Source organism: Rhododendron vialii, chromosome 10a (genome assembly GCF_030253575.1).
Source record: "Rhododendron vialii isolate Sample 1 chromosome 10a, ASM3025357v1".
Taxonomy (NCBI): Eukaryota; Viridiplantae; Streptophyta; class Magnoliopsida; order Ericales; family Ericaceae; genus Rhododendron; species Rhododendron vialii.
This window is the reverse complement of record NC_080566.1, coordinates 8,971,031-8,996,141: the sequence shown is the minus strand read 5'-3', so window position 1 is coordinate 8,996,141 and position 25,111 is coordinate 8,971,031. Positions and strand designations below refer to the sequence as shown.

The following is a 25,111-nucleotide window of genomic DNA, read 5'->3' as shown; positions in this document are numbered from 1 at the left end:
CGAAAGGATTGGACTCGCTTGTTGCTCAACAGTTGGAGGACAAATATGCTCTTCATCTGCCTCCAATACTCGCCGTAAGGGCTAAAAGCCACATCCTTCATTCCATACAGGAATTTATCGCAAATGGTCGATTTGGGTCAATTGGAGAAGACAAGGTCGTGGGTTTTCATGATGTCACGGGTGGCGGTAGAGGAGGAGGCAATTAGGACGGGGGCGATGGCGAAGTGGAGGAGCATTAAGGGGCCTTGGATTTGGGAGAGGGAGTGGAGGGAGAGGTGGGGGATGGGGCCGATTTGGTGGAGGTTTCCGATCACAGAGAGCTTTCGGGGAGACGACGGTGGGTTTTTGTGTGGCGGTCGAGCGGTGATGGAGAGCCATTTGAAAAGGAAAACAAGGGAAGGACAGAGAAGATGAAGGGGTGTAGTGAGAAATGCATGGCTAGCTGTATACATATGTTGTGTGGGTGCATGAATATTGGAATAGTTTATATATACCACGGTCAGGTCTTGGAACGATGATGATTTTCACACCTCCCTTTTATTTATTGACACTTTTTTTGTCTTTTATTCATGTAAATTTATTAAATTACTCTTACCTCTTGAGTTATTTTTCCTTTTATAAAGAACAATTTGATACTTTTACATGAATAAAAGAAAAAAAAAGTCCCAATGAATGAAAGGATTGTTGTGAAATTAATGGCTGACAAAATGTAAGTAATGATGAGAGTTATAAGTTTCAGCAAATTAAGTTTACAGAAAACGCAATTGTAACAGGCGTATTAAATATACGTTTGTAAACTTGTAATCTTTGGCTCCTATAAAGACATAATGTAAATTGCAATGAAATGAAATGAATCAGAAGTATCTGATTGATCCTACTGATCAATTGTGTTTCTGATAGTTCCAGAAGAACTCTATTTAACATATATATTGTGTTCTTTTGATATTTCCTTAGTTTTATATCACGTTATCAGCACGAGTCTTTACTCGACTGAGAAGGTAATGGGTTACATTTCACGTTGGTATTTATCACTATTTATGTTTGTCTATTACATGCGTACATAAATATGTAAATTACAAGTAAATTATTGACAAAGAAAAAATGTTCTACCAGAAGTAGTTCCCTGATAAATATACAAAGTATTCTTGCTATTAATAAATTCCTGAATTCAATTGAATTTTTACAACAATAAATACCTGAAGTATTTACTATTGAAAACAAAAGTACTCGAAGTACTTATTTAGCACATGTAATACTTATACTACGAAATGAATTTATATTTAGTAGAGGATGTGCATTTAATCTCATTCATTATCTGTGATAAATTAACATCGACATATTTTTATGTTGCTTTGCATATATTAACTTACGGATGTTGGAGGCTAGAAATCTTTTCTTTGCATATTCTATATATTACATTTAGAAATTTGTTTCATTTGCAAATTAGTGAAAGTCAAATTATACTTTGTGCATTTTATTATTGCCTGACATTTTCCCTAATTAGTTAAACTTGTACCATTAACTTGATTGTCTTTTATTTCAACATCCATCTAAATTAATATTTCTAATTTTATAGACGATGTCGAACTACACAAAATTGGATTTCGCGGTACTAGACATTTCTGAAAGGAATTATTTGTCATGGATACTTGATGTGGAAATCCATCTCGATGCTATGGAACTTGAAAACACAATTACCGATGGTAATGACGCATCCTCGAAGGATCGTGCTAAAGCCATGATCTTCATTCGGCACCATCTCCACGAGGACCTGAAGTCTGAATACCTTACAGTAAAAGACCCATTAAATTTGTGGAATAATCTGAAGGAAAGGTATGGGCACTAGAAGGCTGTAATCCTACCAAATGCTCATTGTCGCTGGTAGAATCTAAGGCTGCAAGATTATAAATCTGTTAGTGAGTATAACTCTACTCTGTCCGAATAGTTTCAATTCTGAAATTATGTGGAGAACAGATTACTGAAAAAGATATGTTGGAAAAGACTTTTTCCACTTTTTACGCCAACAATTTGCTCCTGCAGCAGCAATACAGAGAGCGTGGGTTTGAGAAATACTCAGATTTAATTTCTTGCCTTCTGGTCGCTGAACAAAATAATGAACTATTACTGAGAAATCACGAGTCTCGTCCAACTGGTGCTCTACCATTCCTTGAAGCGAATAGAGTCTCTTTTCCGAGTAATGGACAAGGTCGTTGTCATGGACAGAGACGTGGTCGGGGTAGCCATAACCACCAAGTTCGTGGAGGATATATTCAAAAGTCAGGCAAGAAATCGGAGTACCCCCAGAAGTGGAATAAGTGGAATAGGTCGGAAGTGTCCAAAAAAAAGGGCAATAGGGTGCTGAATAAATCCTCTAATAACTCTGAGAATTCTTGCTACAGGCGCGGTGGGAAGGGTCATTGGTCGCGTACCTGTCGTACGCCGAAGCATTTGATTGAGCTTTACCAAACATCGCTCAAAGAAAAAGGAAAAGAAATTGAAACAAACTTTACCGATCAAATTAGTCAGAACCAAGCTGTTGACCCTTTTGAACCCATTGACATTCCGTCTTTCGACATTTCTGAGTACCTTGCAGGACCAAGTGGAACCAAAGATGATTTTATTGGTGATGGAGGTGACTATTCTGAATGGTCACAAAAATAATTGTGTGCTTAGCATATCTTGTGTTTCTACTTATATCCAAAAATAAAGACATACTACGGTTACGTCTCAATCATCTTATGATGTAATAAATTAATCAAGATGCACTTATTCTATAATACTAATTTAAAGTGTTTTTGATTATTGATTCGTGAAACTTTTGAAATTATGTTTTGCATATAATAGGGGTATGGATACTAATCGGGCAATATCAAATACAAAGATAACTGGTGAAAATATTTGTTTAGTGGACAGTGGTACAACACATACTATTCTCCAAGATAACAAATATTTCAAACAATTGACAAAGGTACAAGCGAATGTCAATACAATATCAGGTTCTGCGAACCTCATTGAAGGCTCTGGGAGAGCAAATATTGTGTTAATAAATGAAACAAATCTAAGTATTGATAACGCTTTGTACTCTACCAGATCCAGAAGAAATCTGTTAAGTTTCAAAGATATATGTCGTAATGGTTATCGTATTGAAACCATCAGTGAATGTAAAGAAGAGTATTTGCGTATCATTTCTTACATATCTGGCCAGAAGCTAGTAGTGGAAAAACTTTCTACATTCTCTTCTGGGTTATATTATACGACGATTAGAACAATTCAATCGTATGCTGTTATGCACCAGAAGTGTACTAACCCAAAACTTTTCATGCTATGGCATGATCGCCTTGGGCATCCAGGTTCAATAATGATGCGTCGTATTATTGAAAATTCACATGGGCATCCGTTGAAGAACCAGAAGATTTTTTTGCCTAGTAATTATCCATGTACTGCTTGTTCGCAAGGAAAACTGATAACTAAGACCATCCTTCTCAAAAGTCATTATTGAATCTCCATCCTTTTTACAAAGAATTCAAGGGGATATTTGTGGCCCGATACACCCACCATCTGGACCATTTCGCTATTTCATAATTCTAGTTGATGCCTCAACTAGATGGTCACATACTTGTTTATTATCTACACGAAATATTGCATTTGCTAAATTACTAGCCCAAATAATTAGATTGCGAGCACAGTTTTCAAACTATCCAATCAAAACAATTCGTCTTGACAATGCTAGAGAATTCACATCTCAAGCATTTAATGATTACTGCATGTCAATTGGTATTGATGTTGAGCATCCTGTTGCACACATTCATACCCAGAATGGTTTAGCTGAATCTTTTATTAAAAGACTTCAGTTGATTGCTCGATCGTTGCTTATGAAAACAAAATTACCAGTTTTTACTTGGGGACATGCTATCTTACATGTTGCATCTCTAATTCGCGTTAGATCAACTTCATATCACAAATATTCACCTACACAACTTGTACTTGGTCAACAACCGAATATCTCTCACTTAAGGATTTTTGGTTGTGTTGTGTATGTGCCCATTACACCTCCTCAACGCACTAAAATGGGTCATCAACGTAGACTTGGCATATATGTTGGTTTTGACTCTCCTTCTATCATTAGATACCTTGAACCCTTAACCGGTGATGTTTTTAAGGCACGATTTGAGGATTGTCATTTTGATGAATCAGTATTCCCACCATTAGGGGGAGATAAGTTGCAGCTAGAAGCTCAACGAGAAATTATCTGGAATGTCGGAGTTTGTCTCGTAGATCTGCTGTCGCCCGGCGATGTTTGTCAACCGTTTCTCTTCTGTTCTTACGGGATTTGGTTTCGTTTGGCTCGTCAATACGTACGCCCTTTCCGTTCCGTCGGCCCTGGTTGCTGTTGTCGAACTTTTCTGCAGGGATTTCTCCGAGTCGTTCAGATACATGGCGTCTGGTTTGCACGGAATCTCGGCTACGGTGGGAAACCGTTGTGCGAGAGAATTCTGCGCGGCCAGTGGAGTATGTGCTTGTAAACGACTCAGTATCCCCGGTGTTGGTTCGATCGTGGTGTTCTTTTGAGTGGTGTGTTTTAGATGCGGTGGGTTGCTTGTAAAGGATTATTTCTCTGGCGTCGCCCTGTGCCGGGGTGAAGCCTAGGCGGTCTTTCACAGATCCGCGTTGGCCTCCCTTGTTCTAACGCCTTTGTGGTGGTGGTGGTGGAGGTGGCGTTCGCCTTCTCCTACCCCCTCCACCAGATCTGGATGCGGATGGGGTGGTCTCTTGCTGCATGTGCTGTTTCATTTGGGCCATCTCCACCCTTAGCGCAGCCAACTCGTTATCGCGTTCGTCGTCGCGACGCTGTAGCAAACGTATGTAGGCCGTTGTTACGTCGTCCGCGACTGGTGAGAGACCGGATCCTGGGGCGAGGAAGATGGACATGTGCCTCTCATGTGGTGTTGTAGGGATGACGTTTCCGCTAGCGTCTTTGGTTCCTGAGATGGCTACATCCGTCTGATCTCCGCCCATGGTGAGTGGTTTGATCGTTGTTTCACGGAGGAGAAGGGGGGGTTTGGAAGACGTGAGAGCCGTTTGAATCAGAAGGGTTTCACGTCGGGTTTACCAATTGTGTGGCCCGTGATCCTCGATCTTTTCCTCTGTTGGTGGTTCGATGATTAGGGTCTTCTCCTAGCCTGCACAGGGAGCGCACGACTAAGACCTGGCCGGGGGTTGCCCCGGCAAGGCCCTCCGGCGAGAGGATAAGTATTGTGCAGAGAGAGGAGGCAGAAGACAATGAGTGTCAGTATGTAGAAGCATGTACCTCTTTAGGGTTACCACCGCCAGGTATTTATAGAGCTCTCCTGACTTGCTCTCCAAGCACAGACACGTACCTTGCGTGGGCCAGATGATGTCACCGTGACGTCACCGAACAGATCTGGTAACCGCTTTGGGGGTGAGCTGGCATGATCCATGTGCATCCATGATCATCTTTTGTTATAACCGTTTTTGCGCGTGGGAAGACGCGCAATTCACCAGCCATCCGTTGTCGGCAGCGGCTGTGTTCCGCAGGTGGCCGAGCACGACTTTGCCGATGCTGGCACGTGATCGACGGGAGAGGGTACGTTGCAAGGGTGTGGCCGAGCACAGCTTGTTTTATGCCGAGCATGTGCCAAATGGAATGGCGACATATCATAGGGTCGGGAGCCGTGCTCAAAGATCGGGCTCGGCGCGGTTTGGCCTTGGTTCGTTCCACAATGAACTTTCATGTTCGGCCCACTACAACTTACATGAGATGATGTTTGAGGATGGACATTTAAAAACTCCTATAAACAATTACCTACTGACTGCAGTAGGTTACGGAAGAAAAAAGAAGAAAAAGAAAGCTGCGCACAATCACTTCTTCCCACGGTGAAAGACGGAGAACGAGGCTGCCGTCAGGAACATCACGCACCCCGCGCAATCAATATTGTTTAGTTTTCTTTGAGCTTTCTTCACTTCATGTTATTTAATACTTTGTTCAATTATTCGCACTCCGATAACTAGTTTTAATTTCTATTTTTAATTAAAGTTATTCATTGGTATTCAATTAGTTGTTATCTCTCGTTTATTTTCTTTCTCCAGTATTAGAAATATGATTCAAATTAGAGTTTCTTCTTTTTCATGCATAATGATTAGTGAGTAGTCGTATAGGCAGGGTCACAGAGTGATTAGAACACTGTGACCAGTCCGAACATGGCTCATATATTCAAACAAAAAAATATATGATTTTAGATTGGAAAAATATTTTCCGTATACGAACTCGGGTATTGTCGGAGCCCATGTGAACGGGGGAATGGGGGTCCAAAACTCATTCTCCGCTGTGCATGGGTAAACGGCAACCGTTTCGCATCTTGTGGGGTATCTTTTTCAATCTAAAATTGAACATTTTTAAGAACACCGAATGAAGCAGGTTAATTCGGATTAGTTACGAGAGCTGTACCTCCTTTTAATTATTTGAGAAGAACAGTTGTTTCATTAAGTTTTAGTTAATCTCAATCAAATCGACAAAGGGTGGCTACCTAAGAGTCCGTTAAATTAGTAAAACCCGAGTTTTTAAGTTAGCACACATCACCGTCTTTGTGGATTCGACTTCGATTTTACCGGATTGTGCTACGTCGGTCTTCGTCCTACGCTTTGGGCAACTTATTACTTTAGGACTAGGAATCCGTCAAACACTCTACAACTTCCCCCCCTTAATTAATTTATCCTTTAGGATCCACAATTAACCCCCTTAATTTGTCACCCGTTTCCATTTTACCTCCGTAATCTAAAAACCTCTACAACTTCCCGCCTTAATTAATTTATCCTTTATGATCCCTTCACTTCTCCCCTCCCTCTCCCGTCAAAATTGGCCTTAAACTTGGATTTGCACGTCTCAATAATTGATGACAAAAAATGTACTGTACTAATATTTTGGTGAAATGGGGCATAATGGTAAAAAATTACTTACATTTGCATGTCATCTTGGAGTTTGACGGCTATAAATGATAGATAAAGTGTTAAAGTGTCGGATTATTTAGATCAGGGGTAAAATGAAAAAGAGTGTACGGTCCCAGAAGACAAATTGTTAATACTTTCTAATAGATTGTAGTACATTTTTTGTCGCTAAATGACAAATTGTTGGTGATTTATGTAACTTCATCTTGTAATTATTAGAAAAGGGGCTTACATTTGTGCAGAAAGATGTGAAATTTTAGCACTCTAAGAAACAGATCAGGCAAAAATCTTCATAAATGAAATCTAGAGTAGTTTTATGGGCAAATTTCAGTGACCTCCCCTGAGGTTTTTGACAATTATAGAAACTTCCCCTGAGGTTTTTGAAATGACATTAACCTCCCTTGCTTTTTCTAACAATATGCAAGAATCCCCTCTTAATTAATGGACTGTCAAAGTACTTAACGGAAATGGCTGAGATCATCAATTTGACCACATCTAATACCAACATTGCCCTTAGCAATTGCACTGAAGATAAAAACGTTAATCATGAACCCATCCACCTACAACCCATTACACTTTTTTATTTTTTCTTAACACAAATTGATAATCCCTCATTATACCTTTTTTTTTTAAACACAAATTGATAATCCCTTAGTTCATTTTTAAGGTTACCCAAGAGAAAACATGCGATTTCAGGATTAAAAAATAAAGTACTTTCGTGCATAATTCTTACAAATTTTTTGCACCAATTTAAAGAATTGAGATATTTAGTTTGGTGGAAAGAAACTGAATTTTTTCTTTTGCACAAAAGTGCTTTACATTTTGATCCAAAAATTGTATATACTATCGTAGGGAACACTTAAAAACGGACAGAGGAAGTACATGCCTAGGAGTGTATAAAAAAGAGCGAATATCCTCATTTAGAGTGAGTTCACACTAGTGTCTAAACGATAATTTTGGTATTTTAGTCCAAAAAGACCCACTATTCAAAACAACTCATTTCCCTTAACTAACTTTGCTGTCTAAATGGTATTTTTCGTATTTTAAGTAGAAACAAGTGGTATTTGGCATCTACCTGAATACAAAATTTAAAAGTGTAAACTCACCCGGCCTCATGCTTATGGATTTATTTGTGGATGAGCTATATGTACTACATGTATATGTATGTATGTCAAAGCAAGCAAAACACCATCAAGACATACAATCAAGTACTCAGAATAAAATTATAGAGACAGATAAATTTGCTAAAAAACACTACTTGGGTTTCGATACCCACTACAAGCAAATGTATGAAAATGATCAAATTATCAGATTTTTTTTGGGTAATGCAGGGTGTCTCGGGCCTGCTTGCGCGCACTTCAAACTAATTCCTACAGCCCCTCCCACAACCGTTTCACACGTTTACACGTGGAGTGAGGTGGATGTAAGGAATCACGGATTCAACTTATAAAGAAACAAAAAGATTACGTAGTTTCACCAACCCAAAAGCTGTAGGGAAATAGCACAAATCAGGGCCACAAACAAAAATTCCCAAGCAATTTTTATTCATGGCTTCGGCTTTGTAAAAAACAAGCTTGGACCCATCTTCAATTTTCCAAATCACCTCGACTCACCGAAAGCCCCAAGCTCAGCGGTTGTCGGGAACTTGGGATGCTTCATACTTACTGCAATAGGGTTCAATCCTCCATTTTTTAGGGCTTGAATATAGAGGTTCAGATTTGAAATTGTAAAGATGGGTATGGTGAATTTTTTTTTTTTTATTACAGGATATGGTGATTTACAGAGAATGAATAAAAGGATGGGAAGGGTAAATTTGGGGAGGTGACGTCCATCACAATGTATAGATATTTAGTTTAAAGAAACGTAAGTATAAATGTGAACTCAAGGGGCAAAAAAGTAAAAAATCAATCTGCTGTTAACACTGTGACCCGACAGGTTTGACAGGGGAGGTTAGTGTCATTTCAGAAACCTCAGGGGAGGTCTCTGTATTTGTCAGGAACCTCAGGGGAGGTCAGTGAAATTTACCCTAGTTTTATTGAATCACAATCCTAAATGTTGAGTAGAACTAAAATACGAGTCTGTAAGAATTACTAAAATTTTACAAAATCGAGAGGGGACCCTTTCAATGCGAAGCGAGACCCATATGGGTCCATCTATCCCTCGGTGGCAATTTGAAGAGTGCATGTTCTTTCTCAAACAAAAGCATTATTATGGCCTTACTGTCCGACAATCAAAGATTTGGGAAAGATAATTAATTAAACATTATGGAGAAGAATCATTAATTTGTAGATGAGGAAAGTTGGTTTCCAACTACGCATTTAAATATAGGGTAATAATTTTCACAATCTTTTTTTATAAATAAACTCAATTTCTTGTCTTTTACTGAAAAAAAATACACACAAAAGTTTCACTAAAAGACAAAAAAAAAAAAAATGGAGTGTCGTTATAAAAAAGCGTGTGTGAAAATCATTTCCATAAATATATAGGAGGGATTTCTAGAGTTTGGAATGATAGTGATGGAGATCAGATTGAGACATGCAGCGGCTTGTTTGGCCCCATCTTCGCTAATCCATAAGTTGTAAACTACAACTTTTTTCTTTATTTATAAAAAAATTGCATTTATTAATTTTCCTCCAAACTTTTATGTATTATTGGGAAAAGAAAAAAAATCTTTATTTTACCCTTTTTGTTTTGGAAAATATCCAAGAAAAGGCCCCAAATGTTGACTATTTGGACTTTTTCTGGGATATTTCCAAAAAATACTCGTGTAAAAGACATAATTTTTTACTTTTTCGATTTCTCTCGTCGATATGAACCAATGATACATAAAAGTTTGTCGCAAAACTAAAAAAAAAATTGAATAAGAATAAACAAAAAAGTTATAGTCCACAACTTTTAGGTTGGTGGAAATTAACACCCCTTCTGGACAACGTAAGTTTCAATATTAGAAATATTGGAAGGAGGATTCTGTTATGGAAAGATGCTTGGTGTGGGGGAAATAATCTCAGTTAATTGTTATTTTCATGATTTTTAGAGCTCGTCAAAAACATTAGTCACTCTAAAAATCATGTTGAATTGATATATAGAACACAACTATCTTACAATGAAGTGTTAAAAAAATAAAAATAAAAATTCCTGTCAACGCGTACAGATTTGTTTTGAAAACAAATCAAGCAACATATAGTATTACTATTTCTTTTCTACGTGGGCAATGTCCTCATCGTGATAAATCAATTAACGGCTTGCGACTAACGTTACAATGAAAGATTCATGAAGAACTCAAGACAACCTTCAACCTCTTTAAGAGACGGGAGAGGATCCCATTCCAATGCAAAAAAACATCGGCACCAAAGACAATATAGCGAACATAGACACAAGAAGAGACATGCAAGGTTCTAGCTTTAGTTGACAAATGATCAAAAGCTTTGATAGTGTACTTATTTTTTATTTTACGAGACAGATTATTCAAATTAAAAAATTAAATACTTATTTCTTTTAGCGAAACGAGACCTAACATTGTACTAATTAGCAGGACCAATGAGTTGCAACAAGAAGCAGAGGAAACTTTTTGTGAACAGTGGTACCAGCAACTTCACTCACATCCAACTCCACCCCATCAGGCAGTGCAAAATCAAACTTGTGCACTAGATTTGCAACGGCCAGCTCGTTGACCGCCACAGCGAACTGAATCCCCGGGCACCCCCTCCTCCCTGCTCCGAACGGAATCAACTCGAAATCGTGTCCTCTAAAATCAACCGGACAGTTCAAAAACCTCTCGGGCCTAAACTCCTCGGGCTCGTCCCACGACGTTGGGTCGTGCCCGATTGCCCAAGCGTTGACGATCACCCGTGTCCCGGCCGCAATGTCGTAGCCCATTACTTGGACGTCTTTGGTTGACTCCCGAGGCACGATAAGGGGACCCGGAGGTTGGAGGCGTAGAGTCTCTTTGATCACGGCTTTTAGGTAGGGCATTTGGTCTAGATCGTCCTCGGTTACAGGCTTGTTGGGTTGGGCTATAAGTCGAACTTCAGCTTGGAGTTTTTTCATGGCTTGAGGATGTTTTAAGAGCTCTGTCATTACCCATTCTAGGGCTGTGGATGTAGTATCAGTTCCACCAGCAAATACATCCTGCAAGGAATAAAAACAATTTAGTAAATATTTTTATTTGTTTATTTGATAAGGAGACAAATAAAGGATAGATAAGAAGAATATCTTTGACACCAAATTAATTGTTACCCTTGTTCAAAAATCATAGAAAGTAATTGAAGTAGGATATAAAATAACAAGGCTACTAAACAATTGGTCAATGCAAAATAAGATATTCGTGCTTAACGTTACTCCAAGAGCATTGGATATTTTTTCGACGAGGCAGTCGTATAGAACAAAGATTCAGGCCTTACCAAAATAAGAGCTTTGACGCTATCTCTATGAAGAGGAATCCCAACTACATTTTCTCTCTGAATTTCAAGCAAAACATCGACAAAATCCTGCCCTCCCTCCTCTCCTACCTTTCTCTCTCTACCCTCATGCTCTTCCACCACACCCTCCAAAAACTCATCCAACTCCTTAGCAATTCTCTCCGCTCTCCCATACACCCCATTTACTCTATTCACCCACTTCAGCCATGGTACAAAATCTCCAATATCAAAAACCCCCAATAACTCCGCACCCTCCCCCAAAACCTCCTTAAACCCTCTCCTCGCCCCTCCTCGTCCGCCTCCATATTTCTGCCCCAACGCCACCCTACAAACCACGTTCCCCATCAACTCCTCAATTAATTTGCTCAAATTCACCACATCACAACCAGAACCCGAAATCTTCTCGATCATAAGGGCCGTCTCTTCTTCCCTAACATCGCGAAAGGATTGGACTCGCTTGTTACTCAGCAATTGGAGGACGCAGATGCTCTTCATTTGCCTCCAGTACTCGCCGTAAGGGCTGAAAGCCACATCCTTCGCTCCGTACATGAGTTTCTCCCAAAGGGTCAATTTGGGTCGGTTGGAGAAGATAAGGTCGTGGGTTTTCATGATTTCGCGGGCGGCAGAGGAGGAGGAGATGACTAGGACGGGGGAGGCGGCGAAGTGGAGGAGCATTAAGGGGCCGTGGATTTGGGAGAGGGAGTGGAGGGAGCGGTGGGGGAAGGGGCCCATTTGGTGGAGGTTTCCGATCAAAGGGAGCTTTCGGGGAGACGGTGGTGGGTTTTTGCGCGGTGGTCGGGCGGTGATGGAGAGCCATTTGAGAAGGAAAACTAAGAAGAGAAACAAGGAAAGAAAAGAGAAGATGAAGGGGTAGAGTGAGAAATGCATGGCTGGCTGTATGCATATGTGGTGTGGGTGCATTAATATTGAAACAGTTTATATAGACCACGGTCAGGTTTTGCGACGAAAATGATTTTGCACTTCCCTTGACACTTTTTTTTTGTCTTTTATTCATGTAAATTTACTAAACTACTCTTACCTTTAGAGTAATTATTTCTTTTATAAAGAACAATTCGGTACTTTTTCGTAAATAGAGGAAAAAAAAGTCCCAATGAATGAAAGGAGAGCTTCTTTTTTTTTTCTTCTTTATAAAGAACAATCATCTCCTTTGCCTAACTTTTCATTTAGTTCGCCTTAAACTTTTGACCAATTATGTGCTTGTCTTTTCTAGATTATTATTGGTGTTAAATGATCAAAAGCTTTGATGGTGCACTTTTTTTTTTTACGATCTCTCGCAATACATCTATTTTAATTCTAAAAATAAGTACTTATTTCTTTTAGCGGAATGAGACCTAACATTGTACTAATTACCAAGAGCAAGGAGTTGCAACAAGAAGCAGAGGCAACTTTTTGTGATGCGCATGAGAATGGCTGTGGTTCATTGTAATCTAATTTTGAGATAAGTACAAAGACAAATGAGCGGGAATACGGCTCAAAATAAAAGGGAGAAAAAGCAAAGAAGATGGCTTTAACAAATTACAAATGTGTTTTTGCACAAAACTTTAAAGGATATTGTGTTAGAAGTGTTGGTTGGATGTGGATTCACGTGCATCGAAATAATTCCGGATGTGATTGTGTATTTTTGAGTTGTGTTCTAAGTTATCTGTGTGACCAAAAGTGCTACGTGCACAACACAGAAGCACAAAACGAAACACAACCAATTTCTACCCGTTCATTATTGTAATAAATGGTCAGAATTCCCTCAAGCTTTTTCCCGGAAAAGTTAGGTTGAGTCTTTTTAGAAAAATGAACTTATTTTTTCAATAAAAGCTGCATATTGATGAAAAGGCGTCACATAAATCTTCACTGAAAGAGTATATATGCATGGTTCCAGCTGAAAACAAAAAAGAGTTTTATTCATCAGCAAAATAAATAAGGTTCTTGTATGATAAAAATTAGTCAGCCAGTTTTGATATGTTTCACAGTGGTATTTTTCTATAGACAATGTCTTTGTAAGATCCTTTTTCTAATGCAAAACCACTTGTTTTTTTCCGAAGCGCGGAGATAATGTAACGATCCTAATTTTTTCGAATAAAATTTAGTAAGCGTACTCCTAAATTATTAATTGATTAGAATGATTTATGTAATTAAGTGTATTTGACCTTATAACTAGAACCCCAACTGAACCATATCATCCTAATTGAACCGACACCCCAAAACTCCATTACTGCCTAACTTAACCCATCACCTCCCTTTCCATCAACACATCAACTCCTTCCATCACAGTGCTTAGGCATTTTTGGCATTTCCTTTTCTCTAGCCAATAAGAGCTCAACACACTTCCTAGAAGCTTTCCTCTAACCTTGGGTCTAAGCCTTAAATCCTACGCTACATTAATTACCCACCAGATTTGTACCTAGCCAAACTAACACCACTTTAAATGCGGGAACCGTAGTTTTCACCTAAATTGGACAGACACGAAGTGGGTACAAACACTAAGTAGGTTAGGATCAAGAGAGAACAATAGATAGAACACAATACATTGGGCAGACACGAAATGAGTACAAACACTAAGTAAGTTAGGATCAAGAGAGAACAATAGAGAGAACACAATACAAGGGATATATTATTTGAGAACACACTAACTTGACTTACAATAAGAAGGTGCCCTCCTTTTATAGGCATAAGGAATGGAACACAGACAAGACGAGTTACTGTGCTTAGTCTTTAGCTTACATGCATCATACACCTACATGCCTACTACATCACTTACGACAATACATAGGTGGCACACATAATTGGACTTTACTGTTCTAGTGCTTAGTCTTTAGCTTACATGCATCATACACCTACATGCCTACTACATCACTTACGACAATACACAGGTGGCACACATAATTGGACTTTACTGTTCTACTACACATAATTGGACTTTACTGTTCTACTACACATAATTCACCCCGTCCTAAGGGAATGACATGACTAAAAGTACAGCCCTACTTTTATTTAATTTCACACTTTATATTACACCACACAAAGGAGACAGCTGGCAAGAGTACATGGTTGTTATTCTGAATTATCTGAACCACTTCTTCCAGAATAGTCTTCAGTTCTGTCGGTCAAGTAATAATAATTATCCAAATGATAGCAGATATTTTGGCGCCATTCTTCTGGATATGTATCATTGAATTTTCAGTTTGCAGTTTCATAATGGAGGAGAGATGTGGGGACTTTTACAAGTGTCAATCCATTGAGTGAACAGAGTGTTTGAGTCATGACAAGGTAATTTCCACTATCGATCTAGATTCTGTGAGACTCTAGATGTGCAGAGAGGAATATAGTGTGATACTCCTTTCGCCAAGTGATAGAACCATCTGGATTTGGAAGACATCTGTTATTGCAACTTGTCCAAAAAGAAAATTGGAGAATCCCTCCTGCGCTGTTAGGGATTCCTCTAATCTTCTATTGCCAGAACGGTATACTTCCAAAGAGCAAGAGAAATTTTAAAAAGAAATCTTCTGGAGGATGGATCTGATTGAATGCCGCATGTGCCAGATAAACCAATACTGCTGATTTATTAAAATAGACACTTATAGTATAACATCTACTAAATACCATAAAAGGATGTAGGCTTCTTTTTTGAAATTAAAGACATTGCGGTCATATATTTCAAACTGGGTGAGAAAAGGATAGACATGATGGAAAGGTAAACCTCCTATGGGACCTTTATCAAGACCATATTTGAAAATACAGAGATGTTGAAGATTTTGACACATTTGGACACACCGGGAAATAAGGGTTAACTCTAAAATATGACACTGAAGGTGGACATGAAGATTAACTAGGTGAAAATAGAAAATCATTGGAAAACAACCATGAACAATTGAATGTGGTTTTGTTTTTGAAAACTGGTTGATTTCTTTTTTAAGCCTTGACAGAAAATCTGGGAGGATATTTATTTTTACCTTTATGTGATTAGCATCAAAACTCCAATTGGAAAACCAATTTGCCCATCTGAGCAATTGTGCCTTTGGAAGGTGCTTTTGTTTGAATTTGAGCATGCTGGGAAAACTCATCATATCAATCTCAATCAGGAAATGATGACTGATTAGATGAAATTCAAACTTCTCAATACTCCTTTTGATTGCCAAAATTTATTTGAAAGTAGAGTGGTAATGAAGCTCTACTGGAGAGAAAGCACCACTCTTATATCCACAAATTTTGCGCTTTTGTTCTGTGTTTTCTTTCAAAAGAACTGCTCCCCAATATAGATCAGAGGCATCTGCCTGAAGTACTCTTTTCCCATCTGAAGGTTTGGTTAATGGAGGAAGAGTTTTAGCTATGGTTTTGAGGTTTTTGACGGCTTTGGTGCAATGGATTGACCAAGGAAGAGGGTTTTTCTTTAATAAAGCTGAGAGAGGAGTACGGTATTGGGCAATGTTGGGGATGAAATTAGCCATATAGTTAACAATTCCAAGGAACTGTTAAACTTGTTTGACTATGAGGTTTTCATCTGGAAAATGGTCAAGTTGAGAGGCTATATAAGGGTGGAGGGTATATTGACCTTTAGAGATATACATCCCTAAAAAATCAATTTCTGGTTGGGCAAGAAGAATCTTTTTCTCTGAGAGCATGATACCATGAGTTTGGACCAGAGACTGAAAAGTTTGTAGTAAAACAGCATGAGACTCCATAGCTGGGGAAAAAAGCAGAATACCATCAATGTAGACAAGTGCTGAGGATAGAATGTGAGCAAATATCCGAATCATGGCCTTTTGAAACAAGGATGGAGCTGTTTTTAATCCAAAATGCATGACTGACCACTGAAAGTGGTGATCTGGAATGCAAAAACCAGTTTTGGGACGATCATCTGGATGGATGCCCAGCTGCCAGAAACTTGCTTTCAAATCAAATTTTGAGAAAATTTGAGTTTTAGGCAAGTTTGCAAAAAGAACACTTCGCCGAGGAAAAGGAAATTTGTTATCCTGCAGAAAATGATTAAGAGGCTGGTAATTGATAACCAAGCGAAATTTTCCTCTTATATGTTTTGTTCTTTTATTTACATAAAATGCTTCACATGCCCACTGAGAGGTTGTGGGCTCAATCAATCCTTCAGACTGGAGTTGCTGGAGCTCTTGAAGAGCAAGCTGGTAGTGCTCTGGGTTCATTCCATGATGGGTAGCCTTGGTGGGGTTGATATCTTCATTTTTCTTAAAATGAAGAGTAATGAAGAAATTTGAATTTTTCCAAAGTGGGTTGGAGCATTTGGTGAGGAACTGGGAATGGGATTCAACACAGGAAGTTTGGATTATAGCTTCTTTGATGGAGGAGAAATTTTTTATGGAAAAGATATTTGGTTGAATGGTCCAGGGTAATAGGTAGTTTTTGTATTTCAAGCCTTTTTTGAGCTAGGAGACTTTGCTAAGATTTTGAAGAATATCAAAGCCTAGCAATAAATCTTTTCCTGAGAGATCAGAACCATAAACTTGGTGTTTTATGATGTATCCAGAGAAAAGTTAGATAATAATAGGCTTTCTGATTAGAGTGATGACAAAAGTTTCACCATTGGCTGCTGTAAAAGGTCTGAAACATGACTGCCAGTAGGACATGGGAAGAATTGCTGGGTTGAGGATGGAAGCTGCAACACTAGTATCAAAGAAGGCGATTACTGGTATGGGTTTCTCATATTTACCAAGCAAGATTTTGACCTTGGCTAATCCAAATGTTTGGATTTCATAAGGAAATGAGTCAGAATCATTAGAAGAATTATCTGATTCTGATGAAGAATCATCAAAGGTAAATGCTAGGATTGCTTCAGTTGTTGCTTCATCTTCAATAGAAAATAGAGATTCGACATCGACATCTTTAAGATCATCATCAATGAGAGCTAAAGAATTCACCATTTTGTCTCTTGCCGCTTTATTTGGACACTGTTTGGCATAGTGCCCCTTCTTTCTGCATATGTAGCAACAATTAGACTTTTGCTACCCTCTAAACTTTTTCTTTTTGAAAAATTTCCATTTTTTCTGGTGTGAAAACTTGCCAGATTTAGAAAACTTTTGGAACTTCCATTTCTGAAAGTGTTTGGATTTTCGATATGAAAGACGGCAAGTGCACTTTTTGTCTTTGCACTTTATAGATAAGTCTGGCCGATCACATGCTTTGCCAAGAAGTTTTTCCTGTTCTTCAAGAGTTCTGAGAAACTTCTGGTGATTGCACAGTTTTTCCAAGGCAATCAAAGAGTGCTGGTAAATACTGCCAAGAGATGTTGCATTCAACGTCAGTCTTTTTGTTTGAAGTAACCTTGTTGTTTCATTTCCCAATGGTTCAGGAAGGAAATTGAGAAAAGCGTGCTTGAGGTTGACATCATCCATGCCGTTGAGAAGATAAAATCTTTGAGACATATGGTCATAATGAATCTCCAAATCTTTCCTTTTGAATGAGCAGCACTTCATACTAAGATATTCTTCTCGAACAAACTCCTTTGTGTTGTTATGATCTCCAAAAAACTCAATATGCAAGACAAAGATGAATTGATCAAGGGTTGGCAATTGTTTAAGTTGTAGTTGTCTGTATTCACCAAGAGCCATATACCATTGACGAAGACGGCCAAGGAATTTTGCTGCACACTTAGTAATGACAATACTAGTGTAGCATTTGGGGAGAGCATAGCAGTGCACCAAGCATGAATCTCATAAAGCTTATCCAACCATTTTGAATGGGGAATGTTATCAAAGGAAAAACCTTGGGTATGGATATTAGAATGTGAAAAGGAATCAAAGGTTGGAATTTAAGGAGGCATTTCAAACTCAGGAGGATCTTGAATGATAGGATCTTTGGCATGTTCCTCTGGAGGATTTTCTAGGTTCATCATAAAAACATGAGGAATTGGCATAGAATCAATGGATTCAGTATCAGAATTAGACTCAATGGTTGGTTCAGGAGATGGGGTTTCAAGTATAGTGGCTAAGGTATGTAGGAGAGATGCAATTGGATTTTTGGAAGGGTTAGAAGTTGGCTGAACCTTTAACTGTGTTGACTTTGAATTTAGATCAGATGATTTAGAAGGAGTGGAGGTAGTTGGAGTAAAAGTAGAGGTGGGTGGTAGAGATAGAACTGTTGGAGGTCGGATAGATTTTATCTAGGGCTTTGGAAAATGAAGTTTTGGTGGAGATGGTCTTTTTGGTGGAGGAAGAAAAGCTGTTGAGCTCCCAAAGATATTGGGACTTGACTCACCAAATTCTCCGGTAGGGTTTATAGGTAAGGGTTGAGACATTTTGGGATACCCAGAAAAACTTTGTTTAGAGGAAGAGGCAAACATGTCAAATGGGCTTTTTTGCTGGGAATACTGCTGAGCTTAAAGAGATTGTAGCTGGTTTTTTAGATGTTTCATTTCAGCATTTTTTTGATAAAAAGCTGCTGAAAATGCTTGGTTGGCATATGGCATCTGGAGAAGTTCCTAGTGAACATTTTGAATCTTCTGCTGTAAATCTCTAATAAGAAGTTCCAATGATGATAACTTTTTATGGACATCATTCTCCAAATTTTGTTGAGAGTGAACAATCTTCTAGAGAATTTTGTTTTGAGCTAGAGAATTTGCAGATTGCCAATTTATTGCTGCTTCTGCCGCTGACACTGCTTTGGTACTACCATCAGGGAGAATGGTTGTTGAATTTGGAATTTTATGATGGTGGGTCATCCTTTCTTAGGAGTTATGAAACTCCAAAGGAGGAAAATCTGGAGTGGGAGGTAAATGAGAGTATAGTGGATATGGATCTTCAGAATCCTCCTCATCTTCTAGAAGATTGTCTTTTAGATACTCATCACAGTCACAGGCATCAAAATAATAATGACCTATTTCTGTATTTTTTAAGTAGTAAACTGGAAGGCCACGGGGATCAAAATATTTAATTGGAGAACTAGTTCCAGTACCATCTACAAACATATCAATCCTGGAGGGAAAGATAACAGGATGGGTGGAAGATGAGGTAGAAACTTCTTTTGTGAACGAAATCTCTATTGTACCATCAGGTTTTGGGATAAAAAGTGGATTTGAGGATTGAACAGGTATGGGCTTTTGTTGATTCTTCTCATAAGTTGTAACCCAATATTCTGGGAGAAGCTTGAGAAGTTCAGATCTGGAAATCTGACGTGGAACATGGACACAGGAAGCTTGGTGAGGTGCATTGATGGTTAGGAAAAGGGCTTCATTTGTGAGGAGGGTAATGACATGTTTAAGGCATGGTTTTGAAGGCGATAGGCCATTTGGTAGTGGAGAGTTACTGCATATGAGGTGGAAATTTGGGGAAGCTCCACCAATTTGAACTTGCACTTTTAGAGCTGTTAGCAAATGAAGATCTGCTAGGGGCATGTTGAAGTTTGGCCGGATAATAGGTGAAAACTATAGTTCCAGCATTTAAAGTGGTTTGAACTGTAGCAATACAAGCATGCTGATACTGTAAGAACCTGGTATCTACCAGAGCAATTCTGGAAGTAACAGGTAAACATTTTCTACCATGGAAAGTGACAGCCAATTTGATTGCTCCAAAGTGAAGATGAGTAAATCCTTGTTGTTGCCAGATGCGAGGCAAATCAACTGGGATTTCCAAGGGTAAAAGTTGTTCAGCCTTTGTAGCTGATATGAAACACTGATCAAATTTGGAGGCTTGGACATACTCTTTTACCGAAGTTGATCGTTTTGTGGAGAAGAGTTGGGTGACGATCTTTTTTACAGAGGTTTGTGGTCTAACAAAAGCATTATAGGGATTTAAGAAAGGGAGATTAATAAGGGGAACCTTACTATCATCAGGAAGATATTCAAACTCATATAAGTACTCAAGATTAGAAGAAGAGGCGGAGGAATTTTTGTTAGTGGACGATCGTGAAGGAACAAGAGATAAGGTGATAGAGGAATGGGTAGAAAATAGGTAATTCATTCTTTAGGTAAAAAATCTGGGTTCTTCGTTTCCTCATACAACAAATCTTTTCTTTTTCAATATGAGATCTTTAACTAATTTTGATCAATAAAATTCTGTATACTAGGGTAGATAAACTGAGACACACTGCTTACACAAAACCCAAAGTCTCTAGGTACTTTTAACCCACTGATACAAAAATTTTATACCCAAAATAGTTAATGAATAAAGTTTCTAATGTGGAGGATCCTTAGAAGGCAACCACAGAGTATACGCTTCAATTTTTTTCTTTTTGGAAAAGATTTGAAGTAGTTTGAAAAAGAATTTCCCAGTAGGGGTTTAAGCTAGAGTGAACAACATGGCTCTGATACCAAATTGGGCACACACGAAGTAGGTACAAATACTAAGTAGGTCAGGATCAAGAGAGAACAATAAAGAGAACACAATACCAAATTGGGCAGACACGAAGTTGGTACAAATACTAAGTAGGTTAGGATCAAGAGAGAACACAATACAAGGGATATATTCACTACAACACATATGACTTTTAATTGCATAATCTTATAGCATTTTTTTCAAGATGCTATAATAGAGTTGTATATTAGGTTACCATAGCGTTCACTATACTGTAGGGAGGGAAAGAAGTTTCATAGCGTTTCATTCAACTTGATTACAACGTTCACCAAGGGAAAGGCGCCATTCCCCCAAATATTTAGAGCCAAATCACGGGAAATCCCTTCTCTCTTTTCCTTGTTCAAACCCTAAACTCTCTCGTTCTCTCTCTCTGAACTTAGCTTCTGTAATTTCAACAGCAACACACGCATGTCGTAGCAGAAGATGGACAATCGATCGATCTATCTATATGAGCAGATGGATAACCGCTGAAATTTGATAGACCTTTCTTAAGAAATGAAACCCAGAATAGGGTCAATGGACATTTATTATTGCTTTAGAAAGAATTACAGAAGATGAATTATAGAAGAAGAATGGGGAAGAGAAAGAGAGAAATTACAGGAGTATGATAGAGAGGAAGGAAAGAAAGACGTAACAACCACCCACACCCACTCCTACGTACCCCTTTCTCCTTATAACCACCTAACAGAATAACCACCCTTAACAAACCAACAATTACAATATTGCTCGTAAAGCCCCTGAATCAAACTACAATTACAATTGACTCCCTTATGCTTATCATTTCCTTTCCCTTAAAAACAACCTTGTCCTCAAGGTTAGAAATGAGGAAACGCCGCTGCAACTCTTGCCAATTCTCCCAGGTTGCATCTTCTAGAATAGAGTTTGTCCACTGGACCAGAAATTTTGTGAAAGGCCTGTTGTTGCGTTTGACTAGCTTCTTGTCCGAAATGGTTAATGGTTTCAACTGCATTCGTCCATCTTCCCCAACTAGTGGAAGTTCAGTTTGGATCACAGCATGACTTCCCAGCTTCTTCTTAAAGGAGAGAAACATGGAAGACAGGATGTATTCGGGAGTGGGGAAGAAGCTTTAGTTCGTAGGCAATAGTACAAACCTTTCTCAACACTTGATATGGACCAAAATACTTAGGGGCCAATTTAGCATTCCTACAAAAAGCTATAGTCACTTGTTTGAAAGGTTGAAGTTTGAGGTACACCCAATCTCCCACATCAAATGCCCTTTTTGTTCTATGCTAATCTGCAATCTGTTTCATTTGGTGTTGTGAGGTAGCCAAGTGTTCTTTGAGCAATGTAAGTATGGTAGCTCTGTCCTGTAACATAGCATCAGCTGTTGCGACTATAGTACCCCCAGGAATATAATGCATGAGATTGGGAGGTTTTTGTCCATACAAGGCCTCATAAGGAGTAATTCCAGTAGAAACATGAAAGGTGGTGTTATACCACCATTCAGCTAAGGGAAGCCATTTAATCCAAGCTGTAGGCCTATCACTTGTTAAACACCTCAGATAATTTTCCACACACCTATTAACCACCTCTGTTTGCCCATTAGATTGGGGATGATAAGTTGTACTCATACACAGAGCAATTCCTTGTAAACGAAACAACTCCTGCCAAAATTTGCTAAGGAAAACTAAATCCCTATCAGATACTATGGACTGAGGCATACCATGGAGCTTGAAAATGTTGTTTAAGAAGACCTGAGCCACGATGGCAACAATGTATAGATGAGTTAAGGGCAAGAAATGAGCATACTTGCTAAGTCTGTCCACTACTACAAAAATCACAGTCTTGTTACTAGAACTGGGTAATCCTTCAACAAAATCCATAGATATGTCACTCCACAATCTTTCTGGAATAGGTAGGGGCTGGAGCAAACTAGGAGAGGCCACAGTCTCAGTCTTGTGTCTTTGGCAAACGTCACAACTTGCCACAAATTGCAACACAACCTGTTTCATCTCTTTCCAAAAGAACGCCTCATTCAACCGTTGATAGGTCCTTTCACCCCCGGAATGGCCCCCAACTGAACTGGCATGGTGCTCATGGATCAATTGAGTCTGAATTGGGTATCATTTCCCACCACTAACCTGGATTTAAAGTAGAGCATTTGATGCTACCATGAGAAAGAGGGATGACTGGCTCGATCATGTTGTAAAGCTTGGATAAGTTTCTTAAGTTCAGGGTCTTGCTCCCAATTGGCTTGAAGCTCCCTTACCCATTGATAAAGTACTACTATCATCGTAGTAAGGGTCCCATGGAAATCTGGTACGAACTGGACCTCTTCCTTCATTTTGGAAAGAGCATCTGCTGCCACATTGGTTTTGCCTGATTTGTAGACAATTTCATAATCAAATCCCATTAATTTGGATAACCACTTCTGTTACATGGGAGTAGTAACTCGTTGTTCTAAAAGGAATTTGAGGCTTTGATGATCTGTCTTGATAATAAATTACCTTCCCAGCAAATAGTGTCTCCATTTGGTAACTGACATCACTACTGCCAAAAGCTTCTTCTCATAAGTAGAAAGACCCAACTGTGTAGGAGATAAAGCCTTACTGTAGAATGCCATAGGCCTACACTCCAGCTCATAAGTGGAAAGACCCTACTCCCTGATCAGAAGCATCACATTCTAACATAAAAGGCTTGGCATAATTGGGGAATGTCAACATTGGAGCTGTGGTCATGGCAGTTTTGAGCTGAATAAAAGCATGGTCAGCTTCTACAGTCCAACCAAAAGCACCCTTTTTGAGCAAGACATTCAAAGGTTGACAAATTTTGCCATAATCTCTTATAAATCTCCGGTAATAACCAGTAAGCCCCGAAAAACCCCTAAGTGCTTTAATAGATTAGGGCCTAGGCCAATTCAGCATGCTCTCAATTTTAACAGGGTCAACTGCTACCCCATGGCGGTTTATCACATGTCCCAAGTACTCCACCTGTTGTTGCCCAAAGGCACACTTGGACATCTTGGCAAATAATTGGTGTTCCCTCAATTTAGTCAATGTAAGAGAAACATGTTGCAAATGTTCAGGCCATGTCTTGCTAAAGATCAATATGTCATCAAAGACAACAAGCACAAATATTCTGAGAAAGGCCCTAAACACATCATTCATGAGGCTTTGGAAGGTGGATGGAGCATTGGTCAAGCCAAAAGGCATGACTAAAAACTCATAATGACCCTCATGAGTCCTAAAGGCAGTCTTCTCTATATCTTTAGAGTGCATTCTGATTTGATGGTAGCCAGACCTTAAATCCAATTTTAAGAAAAACCTTGCTACATGCAACTCATCCAACAATTCATCAATAATAGGAATGGGGAATTTGTCTTTGATTGTATCTTTATTCAAGGCTTTATAGTCAATGCACATTCTCCAAGTGTTATCCTACTTCTTAACCAACAGAACAGGTGAAGAAAAAGGTGACACACTATGTCAGATTACACCAGATGCCATCATCTCTTTTACTAACTTCTCAATCTCATTCTTTTGGATATAAAGGTACCTATAAGGCCTGATATTTGGGGGCTGAGCACCAGACTGAAGTGGGATCTGGTGGTCATGTGCTCTAAAAGGAGGTAGACACTTGGGTTCAATAAAAACATCATTAAAAGTATGCAGAATCTGAAGCAAATCAGAGGGTACCTCTCCTGAATTCACAGCTTGGATATTGTAGAATTGGGCCAACATGCCTGAAGGTTGTTTGTTCAACATGTGTTGCATCTGCTTAGCATCCACAATCCTCACATCAGTGGTAGTACCCCCCCATTAAGAATGTGCTTCTTCCCAGAAACTGAGAATTGCATTTGCAATTGCTGGAAATCCCAAAGGACTGGCCCCAAGGTTGATAACCATTGTACCCCTAACACCATGTCACATCCCCCTAATGGCAATAAACGTACCTCAGAATTGAAATCAATACCCTGCATGGTCCCCTAATGATCCTTAACCAAGGCCTTACTAATGATCTTGGTACCATCAGCCACAAAAATGGTTAAAGGGTTGGTGGGGTAAATTCTAACTCCAGCCCTTTTAGCTACCCCTAAATCCAAAAAGTTGTGTGTGCTGCCTGAATTAACAAGTATGTTGATCTCAGTTTTTTTGATAACCCCTTTAATCCTCATGGTTCTATAGGACTGTATACCTGATAGAGCATGCACTGAAATATGGAACTCCTCTGAATTGTCATCTGGAGTCAGTTCTTGCTGGGCTTCGACGAACTCGTCCTCATCATCGCCAATGTCAATCATAAACAGCTGTTTCTTCTTGCATACATGGCCTCGAATATATTTTTCATCACAGCCAAAACATAACCCTTTGGCTCGCTTTTCATCAAAATCCTTTGGAGTAATTCGTTTCACCACACTACGTGATTCTGCAGGAGTATTGG

The 25,111-nt window shown here is 39.0% G+C and overlaps 2 protein-coding genes and 1 pseudogene across 2 annotated transcripts; 2 read left to right on the top strand and 1 right to left on the bottom strand.

Annotated features, from left to right (window-relative positions):
* Positions 1-25,111, top strand: part of LOC131302589 (protein DETOXIFICATION 14-like) — a 145,086-nt pseudogene that overhangs the window by 13,181 nt on the left and 106,794 nt on the right.
* Positions 1,580-2,661, top strand: LOC131302853 (uncharacterized). Its single transcript, XM_058329646.1, has 2 exons — positions 1,580-1,792; positions 1,975-2,661. Exons 1-2 carry the CDS (start codon positions 1,580-1,582, stop codon positions 2,659-2,661), a joined length of 900 nt encoding a protein of 299 aa, XP_058185629.1.
* Positions 10,395-12,312, bottom strand: LOC131302584 (cytochrome P450 736A117-like). Its single transcript, XM_058329295.1, has 2 exons — positions 11,364-12,312; positions 10,395-11,091 (listed from the first exon to the last, which is right to left on the bottom strand). Exons 1-2 carry the CDS (start codon positions 12,300-12,302, stop codon positions 10,489-10,491), a joined length of 1,542 nt encoding a protein of 513 aa, XP_058185278.1. The 5' UTR covers positions 12,303-12,312; the 3' UTR covers positions 10,395-10,488.